A 13,476-nucleotide genomic window follows, 5' to 3' on the forward strand; every position below is an offset into this window, starting at 1 on the left:
GTCCAAGATGAGAGGCACGGACACTTGCTTGGGGGGGGGGGGGGGTTGCTGCGTTGAGCACACCAACAGGAGAAAAAATACTTCCATTTGGCCAGGTACGTGGGTCTAGAGGAGGACTTCCTGCTACCTAGCAGGACCTGCTGCACTGAATGGGAGCAGAGAAGCTCCGAGTGAGTTAGCCATGCAGCATCCACGCCATGAGGTGGAAGGATTGCAGGTCAGGAAGACAGAGGCGGCCATGGTCTTGTGAGATCAGGTCCGGCCAAAGCAGGAGTGGAATCGGGGAAGTCTACCGATATCTCCAATAGCGTGGTGTACCAGTTCTGCCTGGGCCACGCTGGGGCGACCAGGATCAGAAATGTTCTGTCCCTGAGCACTTTGAGTAGGACTTTGTGAACCAGCGGGAACGGAGAGAAGGCGTAGAACAACTGGCCCTTCCATGGGAGCAGGAAGGTGTCTGTGAGAGAACCCGGGGAGCACCCCTGGAGAAAGCAAAATATCTGGCACTTCCGATTGCTGCGCGAGGCAAACAGGTCGACCTGGGGAAATCCCCACCTCAGGAAGATGGAGTGGATGACATCGGGACGGATCGACCACTTGTGGGACTGGAAGGACCTGCTGAGGTGGTCTGCCAGTGTTCTGGACCCCTGGGAGAAAGGACGCCACGAGGTGAATGGAGTGGGCTGTACAAAACTCCCACAGGCGAATGGCTTCCCGACAAAGGGGGGACGAGCGAGCTCCCCCTTGCTTGTTGATGTAGAACATGGCCGTGGTGTTGTCTGTGAGGACAGCCACGCAATGGCCATGTAGATGCTCCCGGAATGCTTGACACTCCAGGTGCACTGCCATCAGCTCCCGTACATTGATGTGCAGAGAGAGTTCAACTGTGGTCCATAGACCCTGCGTCCGGACGTCCCCGAGATGAGCGCCCCATCCTAGGAATTATGCATCTGTGACTAGAGAAAATGAGGGTTGAGGAGTATGGAATGGGACTCCTTCGCATACTGCCCTGGGGTCTAACCACCAGCGGAGAGAGGCTAAGACCGTTTCTGGGACAGTGACCACCATGTTTAGGCTGTCTTGACTTGGGCAATAGACTACTGTCAGCCAGGCCTGAAGTGGGCGGAGCCACAGTCTGGCATGCCTGGTCACATACGTACAGGAGGCCATGTGCCCCAGAAGGCTTAAACTCGTCCTTGCTATTGAGGTAGGAAAACTTTGGAGGCTCCGGATGAGACTCGCCAAAGACTGGAAGCAGGTGTCCGGTAGAAGAGCTCGGGCGAGTCTGGAATCTAAGACTGCCCCAATGAACTCTATTCTCTGGGTTGGATCCAGAGTCGACTTTTCCACGTTGAGGAGGAGGCCTAATCAACAAAACATGGCCATGGTCACTTGGATGTGGGACTGCACCTGTTCCCTGGTGCGACCTCGGATAAGCCAATCGTCGAGATACAGGAATACTTGGATTCGCTGCCGATGGAGGGAGGCTGCCATGACAGCCATACATTTGGTAAATACCCCGGGGGGCGTAGAAAGACCTAATGGAAGGACCTGATAGCGTTCACGGTTGACCACAAAGCGAAGGAAACGTCTGTGCGTCGGATGAATCGCTATGTGGAAATACGCATCCTTCATGTCGAGGGCGGCATACCAGTCTCCAGGATCCAGGGAAGGTATGATGGTCCCCAAGAACACCATGTGGAACTTCAACTTTACCTTGAATTTGTTGAGTCCGCGCAGGTCCAGGATAGGCCAAAGCCTGCCCTTTGCTTTGGGGATTAGGAAGTAACGGGAGTAAAAACCCCTGCCCCTTAACTCCCTTGGAAACTCCTCGATCACTCCCATGGTTAGGAGCGTCTGCACTTCCTGCATAAGGAGTTGCTCGTGAAGACGGACAGGGAGGGAGAGTGGGAGGGCGAGGAGAAGGATATTCTCTCCAATTTTCTCTTTTCCACCGTGCGAAGAACCCAACGATCCGTAGTTATGAGGGACCACGCACAGTGGAAACGGGATAAACGATTATGGAATGGTGGGGAAGGATCCTGACTTATGTCCGGTAAGCTGTCCTCGGGCGCACCTTCAAAAGTTTTGTTTGGGCACTGCCGGAGGTTTAGCTGGGCCTTGGTTCTGCCCTGGCTGCTGGTTGGTGGACTTCTTCCTGCCACCTCGCCCACGTCTCCTATAAAAGCCCTGCCTCAGTCGAGGAGGCAGATAGGATCCTTGAGGCTGGGGTTTGAAGGGCCTCCATTGTGTGACCGGTGTGTGCATCCCCAGGGAGCGCATTATGGCCCTAGAATCTTTAAGGCTTTGGAGCCTGGAAATCGGTCTTATCTGAAAACAGGCCTTGTCCTTCAAAGGGAAGGTCCTGTAGGATTTGCTGCACTTCTGGCAGCAGGCTAGACACCTGCAGCCAAGATATGCACCGCATGGCTATTCCCAACACAAGGGTCTGGGCAGTGGAGTCCGCGGCATCTAATGAGGCCTGTAAGGAGGTCCTGGCCACCTTTTTGCCCTCCTCTACCAGGGCCCCAAACTCATCTCTGGACTCCGGAGGTACTAGCTCCTTGAATTTTAACATAGAGTTCCGTGAGTTGTCATAGCGGCTCAGGAGCGCCTGCTGGTTTGCGACCCTGAGCTGCAGCCCCCCGAGGAATAGATCTTGTGCCCGAACAAATCGAGACGCCTGGCGTCTTTCGACTTGGGCACCGGAGCCGGTTGCCCATGCCGCTTCCTCTCGTTCACTGAGGCCACCACTATTGAACACAGCTGAGGGTGAGTATAGAGGTACTCGATCTTTGGAGGGGACAAAATATTTCCTCTCCACCCCTTCAGCAGTTGGAGGGATGGATGAAGGCGTTTGCCAGATTGTTCTGGCCGTGATCTGTATGGTGCAAATGAGTGGTAAAGCCACTTGAGACAGGGCCTCCGCTGACAAGATGTCCACCACTGGGTCCTCCAACTCCACCACCTCCTCCTCTTGGAGGTTCATGTTCCGTACCACCCTACGCAGGAGGTCCTGGTAGTCTATTGGAAGGGGGACCCGAGACCGTCGTCCCAGCCACCGCCTCGTCTGGGGAGGATGAGGACGACGCCACAGGAGCCAGGGGGTCCAGTGGTGTTTCCTGCTGGGTTGGCTCTTGTCATCCGGGGTCCATAACTCCGGAGTCTGGACCCTGCCCCGGAGTTGGGGCTGTGGTTTCCATGCTCCCCGGAGCAGGACGGCTTATGATGGCCTCTGGCACCCGAGGCTCTTAGTGGCCGGATGGGGTGCCCTGGGCTTGGTAGTAAGCTCACAGTGTCCAAAAGGGCCACGGGGCAGACCCTTGGACGGGATCATGGCCTTTCTCTTGCCAGTGGGCAGCATCACCCAAGCCGTGGCTATGAGCTGTGTGGCCAGGTCATGAGCCCACGTCGGACCGTGACAAATGCAAAGCGATCACGAAGGCCAAGGCGGTGCCGAACATGTCTACGTCTAGTCACCAGGATGTGGTGGAGACTGGTACCGGGCCGCCGGGGATCAGTGCCGCAACTGCGGGGAGCGGCGCCGCGATGCTGAGGTGCGGTGCTGGGACCGAGACTGGTACCGAGGTCTAGACCGGTACCATGATCCAGATCTTGACTGCGACGATGACCGTCTCCAAGAGCAGCGCCAAGATCTGCTCCAGGATGGTGACCGACGTGTACAGCAGTGCCAGGAGTCTGACCAGCCCTGCGAGTCGGATCAGTGCCATGAGTACAACTGGCGTCGAGAGAGGGAGCTGCGTCAGGAGCGGGAACGGATCCAAGAACGGGACCAGTGCCATGGTTCTAACTGAGGAGCCAACAGCCGGATCAGCGATGGTTTGCCCTGGGACGATACCACATGAACAGGAGCCGGTGCCACGGTTTGCAGTGATGTCCACTCTGTCATCACAATGAGGTCCCTTGCCGCCGCAAAGGTATCCAGCGTTGATGGGAGCCAGGGCTCGACCACACTACGAGTCAGGGAGCCCATGCGCGCCGGACTCAACGGCTCTTCCCTCGGAGCTGGAGTCAGTGGCGCCAACGTCGGTGCTTGAACCCCCCCAGTCACTCTACTATCGGACGTGATTCCAAGGGTGGTCCCAGGGCGCTGGCAACTGCTAAGGCGGAGCAGCTATCTCTGGCCTGCAGTGCCGCTTTTGGCCAGGCAAATGAAAACGGTGCCAGACCGACTGCACCGGTTGCGGTGCCGGGGAACTTCGGTGCCGTGGGTCTCTGCCAGAGTCCAACTGCAGTGCAATACCTACTGCTGCCGCTGGGGCACTGCGCACCGAGTCACTTGGCACTAGGTCTCGGCGCGCCACTGGGGGACCCGGGCTAAGATCCACCTCCATCAGGAGCTGTTTTAATCTAAAGTCCCGCTCCTTCTTGGTCTGGAGCCGAAACCCCTTGCAAATTTTGCACTTGTCTGCCTGGTGGGATTCCCCCAGACACTTCAGGCAGGAGTCGGGGGGGGCGGAAATCGCCTGTTGGCATGGGTTTAGCACAAGACGAACAAGGTTTAAAGCCCGGAGCCTTGGGCATAAGCCCAAGCGGCAGGCAGGGAGGAGGCCCCTTCTAACCCACTACAATAATTATATACACTACAGCTATAACTATAACTACAACAGCTGTAACAATTAAACTACAAAGACAGTATCACTAGGGAGAGTGGAGAGCAGCAAAGCCGAGCTCCACAGCTCCAACGACCGTCACGGACGGTAAGAAGGAACTGAGGGGGCACTGGGTCAGCTAGGGTATATATCTAGCGCCATGAAGGCGCCGTTCCAGGGGGCTCCACAGCTGACCCACCAAGTGTTGCTAGGGTAGAAATTCTCCGACAATTATGCATGCAGCGCGCGCACACCTAATTGGAATAGATGTGAGCAAGCACTCGAAGAACAACTTAAAATACTGACTTCTGCAGCTAACTCAGTCATTTTCGCCTTCATTTTCCTGTTTGTTCATAATCTGGAAAAGCAAAACAAGCTTTCCTGCTTTTTCAGGTCCCAAACGATTTTTCAATTTGGTATGAATTAGTCCAAAGGAAGAAAATATTCTTTCTACACTGGCAGAAGAAGCTACTGCTGTTAAAAGTGAGATCATCGCTTCAACAATCTCTGAATCCAAGTGCTTAAATGACTTCCACCACTTCACTGGTGTGACTGTCTTTAAAACATCGTCATCAAACATATATTTCTTGAATGGTTCACCCTTAGCTCTGAAGTTTATTATAGTTGGCATTATGGAGGGATGACTGCTGGATGCATTTTATCCACACACAAAAAAAAAATCCGATTTTTTTTTTTAAATCATTGATTTTTATCGACCCTGATAATTATCTTGCCCAGTGTTATATGATAAGGCTACTATGTTTGTTATATTGTTGGGGTTAAAAATGCAAGTCACCTTTGTTTTCTACTGAACAATATGTTTGCGGTTATAGAAGCCCACAGCGTTAGCAGTGTTCAAACTTGCACAATATAACATGCTGGCCAAGAAGAGAAGAATACAGCATGTCAAGCAGAAACATCCTTTGGTTAGATACAAAACTGCAGTATGTTAATTCAAGACTGCCATGGAATAAAAGAGAGCAATTATTTTTCTGTGGCAATTTAGTCTTACAATATCCCTGAAGATATAAAATATTCATTATCTTCCCTTACTAAACAATGCCAGGACAAGTTAAACTAGTTTCTGGACAATGTGTGCACAATAAGCATGTGTGCCTTCTGGACATTAAATTTTAAACTGAAATAGCTGTATGAAATGTTTCCCTGTTAAATAATTTTTTCTTGCTATGAAAGGGAGATCCAGCGGACAAAGTTCAAAATCCAAGTTTTGAAGAAAGTGTCAGATTAAGAACTTTGCAAGAAGGTATAACTTCACTTGCAGAGTTGCAGCATTTTCTTAAATTATGAATTAGAGATTCAGAGTAACCACTTTCAATTACAATGATCAGCTTAAATAAATAAATATGCTTATATTGCTAGCAAATCTTTGAATCTTGATTTTCAGAGACCAGAGACTGTCAATGGAAAAGAACATTACAAACATTTTTCTGCTTTGCCTTAATGCTCTACATAACAGTGGATTATATTTTAACGAAGATTTTGCTACTCATGTGACAACTTTGTTACAACTTCATTTTTCCTATACACCAAGTGACTGATGTCAATCATGTGTGATTACTAATGTCTTATCCAATGCACAATATTGAGTAGCTGCATTCTGATTTAGCTCAGAGAGCAGATTTTGTGCTTTGATGAAGCGCTAAAGCTCCTTTGCCATAAAAAGGATAGGGCTCTTTTTTTTTTAAATATTGTTTTGTTGTTTTCTTTGTTTTAGGTATATTGTACTTTTAGGACTAGACTGCAACTAGACCTCATGCAGTTATGGCACAAATGGGGGAGCAAAGTGACAACCTGATTTCCTACACTCCTCCTATTTCAGTATCTTTGGGGGGGCAGGGGGAGGGAAGAAGGTGTTTATTTAAAAGAGGAAGAAAGTGACTTCCTTTGACTTGCGAGGCAGCCAAACAGAGTGCCTGTCCCAGGTAATATATGTGATACTACTTTAAATATAAAAAGACTACTTAGCACTTATTATGAAACTAAACACCAGTTACATCATCTCCAAAAAGATTTATCATAAAAAAAAATAATTCTAATTGTAGCTGGAGTTTGTTTTGTTTTAACTGAATAGGGCACAATATCATCCTTCTGTTTATAGGCAAACTCTGATCACAGGAAAGTTAACTGAATCAAAACAAGAATACCACATTTTAGGAATTTCTTCTGCCCACTTTACCGCACTCTCTCTTATCTAACTTCACAATCTAACAAGATGTAAAACTAGGTAAGAGGAAGTGATTTCTTTAAAATAAAGAAGATTAGATAATTTTGTTCCTGAAGGTGCAGGCAGCTATAGTATGATCACTTTTCACATTAGAATTGATTAATCATTGTAATAGTCAATAAAAATTAAGTACTCAAGCCTTATTCCCTTTGTTATACACAGAGCCACTGAATACCAGGAGCAAGAGTAATGCAGACTAATTGTTACTTAGTTTTAGAAAAAATGTTTACAAAACATAACAGATTCTCTCTGTTTTGGTAGTTTTTAGAGTTTACTTTGTTGTATACATTATTGCATCTCAATTACACGCAAGTTCTTTTTCCAGTGTTCTAATTAAAGAAAAGCCATGGTGGGTGTATGGGCAGATTAAATATGCCCAATATTTAGTTTCTTTCTTTGACACTACCATTTTGTTTCTGCTTTGGGAAAGCAATACAACCTTGTCTCTCTCTCATACCTTTTTGAATAAGGCCGTATGTAAATTCCAATGATGAATTCGTGATCAGGGCTTATACCAGCAAAAAAACAAAAAAAACAAAAAACAAGCAGCAGCATGTTTTCTCATGCCCTTGTGTGATCTTTGCAAACATCTGTGAACTTCCCTAAATCCCATCAACATTCCATTATGCAAACACACTATATGGGAATTCTTGTTGTGAAGCACATCAAACACACTTCAAAACCCATGGAAAAAAAAAAAAGTCTTAGAATGCACATGAAGTGGTGTTTTTTGATTCATGGGGCCTACATTTTCTAACAACTACATTCTTTGCAAAGAAATCTCAATATGTGCCCTTTGGACCATTTCTGCAGCAACTCTCCATTATACTGACGGGTTGGATAACAAAAATTTTCTCCATCCCAGTAAGAGCCAATATATACAGATGGAAGTCCTAGTTCTAATGGAATTGAGCTTGCATTCCTTGTGTACTCAAAACTTCTTTTGAAGTCACTGATAATTCTGGGTGTGTAAGGGATATAGCAGTGGAAACTGAAGTAAGCAAGCATTTAATATGACAAAAGTGAAAGTCACATTTAATACGTGTAGCTCTATAGTTAGTTCAGAATAAAAAGTGAGAGCAGTAACTAACAACTATAGAGCTACATATATTAAATCTGACTGCTTCACTTTTGTCAAATTAAATGCTTGCTTATTTCACTTCCCACAAGGGCTGCTGCATCCCTTCACATCCAAAATTATCAGTGACTTCAAAAAAAGTTTTGAGTGCACAAGGAATGCAAGCTCAATTCCATTGCAACTAGGACTCCAATCTGAATATTGACAGGTTTCAGAGTAGCCGCCGTGTTAGTCTGTATTCGCAAAAAGAAAAGGAGTACTTGTGGCACCTTAGAGACTAACCAATTTACTTGAGCATAAGCTTTCGTGAGCTTATGCTCAAATAAATTGGTTAGTCTCGAAGGTGCCACAAGTACTCCTTTTCAATCTGCATATGTGGGCTCTTATATCCACACAGAGTACTTCCAAGATAAGTAGGGCTTGATCATGGTGCAAGGGTCTGTGTGTGTGAATACAATTGCAGAACTGAGGTTCAACTGTGCATGCATCGCTCACATGTATGTATATTGACAGTTATACGAATCATGGGGAAGTCCACAAGAATAAATTTTCCTTCTTGAAATTTTCAACGGTTAGTAAATGCACGCACAAAAAAAGGTCACATACTTATTATCAGAAAAGATGCATGGATTGTATACAATGCCTACAAAAAGTAATTCTGTTAGTTTTTAAGGTTGCTAGATTGTATAGCTCAATATCACAAACCATAAAAAGCAGGGTAATAAGAAGTTGTACAGACACCCTCGCCCAATAAAAGCCACGGCCCCAATTCCATATGATCATGCACAGGTACACTGTCCCACTGACTTCAGCAGAAGTCTGTGTAAGAGTGCACCTACAGACAGGCAAATACAGGATCAGGACCCAAATACTTCAATACTTGCAATGGATTTGTAAAACTGTTGCAGAATTAGATATAACATGCTACCTGCCAATTTGCAAGTTCCAACTAACAAAGACTGAAAAAATCTAATCAAAGGAGTTAGCTTAATCCACCAACTGTGTGTGACTGACACACTGATGGTAGTTCCAAGTCAAAGCTGCGCACACTAACAAGTTGGCACAGGGAAGTTTATAATGCCACAGCTGTACACCTATTTCATGAATAAACATAGGATTAAATCAACAGGATTGTCAATACAGCACCTTTTCACTATCATAAAAATCACTTCATAATAAGTTTAAATATTTTTAAATGGTGAAGAAAACATTATAGAGGCTGCACTAATTTTAAAAATCTACATTCCTTCTTATTTTGGGATTACCATGAAACTAAATCCAATAAGGAAGAAAGAACCAATACACCAGTAAACTGCTAAATGTTATTTGCCCGAGACAGTCCCTAAATACTACATATTCAAATTTATAATTTTGAAACATCCAAGTATAAATAATCAACTAAATAGGAAAGTTTGTCAGCACATGTTTGCTATGGATAAAGTGCCAGGTGAAATAGATTTGCCTTTGTAATAAGAAGGATGGTCTTGTCATTAGGACACTGCACTGTGACTGAGGAAATCTGGGTTGAATTCTCAACTATGGGTAAATCCATTCATCTCTCCTTGCCTGAGTTCTTCATCTGTAGAGTGGGGATAATCCTTCCCCACCTCATCGGAGTGCTATAAATTTGTTATTGGACACTAAATTGATGAGGGCCATGTAAAAAATAGACTACAATAAATGGTATCTTTCTCCCTTTTTCAAAAGCATTTAAAAAACACCTATTGGATCAGGAGTTGTAACACTGATGTGGAGAGTATTTTCTACCAATAGGAACTCTAAAAATCGTTTCTTAAACTACATGAAATATATTTCAAGATTTTAAATTTTTATACTGAGTCTATTTGAAATCATTTAGACAAGCTGGTGTAACAGATTTTTTGCATTTAAACTTAAATAGAAACATTTTTCACTTCAGATAAAAGTTAAAACAATCTAATATACCAAAGCAAGTGCCTTTTAAAAAGAGAAAGTGAAGAGAAAATGTCTATACACAAAGATTTATTTAAAACCGTCAAGGATAATTATAAGTTTATCTTACAAAAATTTTTCAGCCCATCTATCTCATAAAGAAGGAAATGGAATTAATACACCAAAAGAACTTTGGAATTTTACAAAAGAAAAAACTGTCAGCACTCTGTGTATTATGGAATTGCACGTGGGGGTGAAGGAATTTGGAATACAGTGCATGCCTAGTCTTCTGGAGAATGTTGTTTTCTCTCAAACATTTTGAACAGTAGGTGTTAAACAGCAGCAAACCCATTCAATAATAACTTCTGATTACTCTGTCAGGTCTAAACTAACTATTTCAGAACAAAAAGAAAAGGAGTACTTGTGGCACTTTAGAGACTAACCAATTTATTTGAGCATAAGCTTTCGTGAGCTACAGCTCACTTCATCGGATGCATACTGTGGAAAGTGTAGAAGATCTTTTATACACACAAAGCATAAAAGATCTTCTACACTTTCCACAGTATGCATCCGATGAAGTGAGCTGTAGCTCACGAAAGCTTATGCTCAAATAAATTGGTTAGTCTCTAAGGTGCCACAAGTACTCCTTTTGTTTTTGCGAATACAGACTAACATGGCTGTTACTCTGAAACCTGAAATATTTCAGAACACAGATTCTTCAAATTAAGGTCCCCGTCCTGGAAGCTCTTATGCATGTGTATAACTTTACAGAAGGGAGTAGTCCAGAAGTCAATGATATGTGCATGAAGTTAGACATGTGCTTAAGTGCTTGCAGGATCAGGATCTTACAAATACAGCCATTTGTCCAAATCTGAGCTGTCAATTTACTTCATATAGTGAAGATGTCAAAGCTGACTGCACCCCCTTAAAAAAAGCAGTATACATATTTGTATCTTCCCCTTAAAGGCCCTTGGCTTCTTACACCCTACTTCCACTTCACAAGTCCTGTAATTTCACAATTGGAATTAGAAAAGACAGTACATATTGTAATGCATAGACAAAATGATGTGTGAATTCTAGAAGGGACACCAAATCTTTTATGGACAGATTTTTATCCAAGCCATGCAAACCTTATAAATACAATACTTAGATGTAATAGATTTTATTTTTCTGTTAAATAAAAATATGCCAAACTAACCCTTTATTACGTTTATTTTGAAAATATGTAAAGGAAGCTATGGAGTAACTATTACCTTCAGATAGTCCACGAATACAGATTCAAGTACAAGATTTAAGTATGGTTTGTTACATATAGCCTTGGGCATTTATAAAAAGAATTTAATTATTTAAAATCCTGCTTAATGACAATAGCTCACCCTAAAATATCCACTGAAAAGCAAGCCTGTGTGTATTTGTGTACCAGCCAACAACTCAACTGAAAATTAAAATACAGCTGTCTGAGGGTTGAAAGTTTCTTCAGCAATATCCATAAACAAGTGATGTCATGTCATCATTGACAAATATTATAGTCAGAGATAAAAATACATATTTCAATGAACTAGTGAAAGAGGGGTTTTCTTTGCCTCCAAGGTTGCATACCAGACATGTCTCCCCTTCTCATCTGATCAGAGGAGCAAAAACATTTTTGCTGTGTCAATTCCATAACACAGGCAACCTTACAGAACTTACAAAATGCCATATTGCTACCTATACTATATCACCAATGGTACCTCAGTGGGGTGGTGATTAACAATTGTTTGTCCCCAAACAAAAAGGACAATAACCCCAATTGTTTCCAGGAAGATCCTACTTAATCTACCTTTCTTTTAGCATTAAGTTTACTATTCTGCTAAACAAAATATTTTGAAAAACTACATACACAAAGAGGTAGGAGAATAACAAAAATATTATTCCTTACAGAGAAAACACCTCATAAAATAACAAACAAGAATTCCCACCTGGGGATTCATGTTAAGCTAATGTTTAAAGGCTCTTATAATGGATAATTTTTATTATGTAAATTATGAGACATTTAAAATCTCTCCTTTTTTCATAATTTCCCTCCTTCAAATGAGGGAAATGGCTCCTGGAAAGCACAACAGCCTGCATCCACTACGTGAAATTACCAATAAGTGACAGGACCAGAATGTCACCTCTTTCTTCTGCTGAAAACGACCATCCCAGCCCCAGCCCCAGCCCCCGCCCCCTGCATCGTGCATTACTCGCTCAGGATGTGACAGGGGCTTTAGTGCTGGGAGGGACAGGGGGGCTTTACTAGTGTGTTTTTATTTTCATTGACAGATTTTGAAAGCCACTCCACACATGCCCGTGCTCTGGGAAGGTCCTGAAGCAAACCCGCCCACCTTCATCGGAGGAAGAGAATCCCCTCCTTCCCCTTCCAACCTATCCACCGTCCTGGGGAGGAAATTAACCCCCTGCTAAAATTAGTCCCCTTCATGAAAGCAACCCCCTGACTCCCCCACCAACCTGCTCAACCTGGGGAGAGGCAGTTACCCCATCCCCCCAGTCCTGAGGAGAAGTGCTCCCCGCAGCAGCCTCTGGCACACAAAGTCCACACGGCCTCCACCTCCCCCTTCTGGGGGCCTGCGTGACACCAGGGGGCTGGGGAAGGGAGGCCACACACCACACAGCAGCATTACACACAGCCACACCTACCTGTCTTCTCATGGTCATAGCCCACCACAATGAAATAGTCAGACAGCCTAGCCATGGCTGAGAAGAGCCTGCCTCAGCCCCCACCGCCCCTGCCACTGCTACTGCTGAGGCTGCTGCTGCTGCTGCGGGGGAACTCAGCATCCTGCCCTCTGCTCCAGCAAGAGAAGCAGCAACAGCAGCACCTCAGCCATGTTGGACACCCAGCCGCGCTCTGCGCCTGCGCGCCCCCTCGGCCTCTGTACTGTGACCCCGCCGGGGCTGGGCGTGGGCAGCAGGGTTGGCAATTAGCACGCGGAGCGGCGGCGGCGGCGGCGGCGCGAGGGGACGCAGTAGGGGGCTATTGTCCGCCTCGCGCAGGCTAGCCGTGGCCAAAAGCGCGCGAGTGAATTCGGGACGGGTTCCCTTTTAGGTGTAAAGGCTGGGGCGGGGTGCAGCGTCCTCCCACTGTATTTGCATTTCGCGAATGCACAGCACATCGCACGGGCAAACAAATAGATATGCAAAGATCTCTCCCAAAAATAAACGTGCCTGCCTGTTCTCATTCTCCGCTTGAACTTGAGCTTGGGTCCTCCCTTCCTGTTACAAAGGTTGCAGCAAGGTAGTTTACCCATGAATTTTAGTGCATGCAAAAAAATTAATGTATCTCTCTAAGGTACCCACCCAAAGATCATTTTCTCTTGTAAAGGTTGCCTCAAGATGTACATTGTTCCTTCCTTGTATTTATAGTTTATTAACGCACTTTGAGTTTAACGCATGGAAACTTAAAAAAAAGAAAGAAAGAAAGAAACCAACCTCCTGGTAACTAAGGTCTTTCTAAAATATCTTCCCTGACTTCATTCAGCGCCTAAACATGGGATTAGGACCTTTTCTGTTGCAGAATTTGCAGTAAAGCGCATCGTCCTCTTGTTTTGTATAATATTTTGCTGATGCATTTATAGTTCAGTGCATGCAAA

The 13,476-nt window shown here is 45.0% G+C and overlaps 1 protein-coding gene across 3 annotated transcripts in view; it reads right to left on the minus strand.

Moving 5' to 3' along the window:
- The window catches only part of SBF2 (SET binding factor 2), a 563,151-nt gene extending 550,413 nt beyond the window's left edge, over positions 1-12,738 (minus strand). For all 3 annotated transcript variants that reach the window (XM_074955034.1, XM_074955033.1, XM_074955031.1), the window contains exon 1: positions 12,524-12,738. In XM_074955034.1, the coding sequence (XP_074811135.1) occupies positions 12,524-12,578 (55 nt within the window). In that variant the 5' untranslated portion in view covers positions 12,579-12,738. The remainder of the gene's footprint in view (positions 1-12,523) is intronic.
- Between the last annotated feature and the right edge of the window lie 738 nt (positions 12,739-13,476).

Source organism: Natator depressus, chromosome 6 (genome assembly GCF_965152275.1).
Source record: "Natator depressus isolate rNatDep1 chromosome 6, rNatDep2.hap1, whole genome shotgun sequence".
In the NCBI taxonomy this organism is placed as follows: Eukaryota; Metazoa; Chordata; order Testudines; family Cheloniidae; genus Natator; species Natator depressus.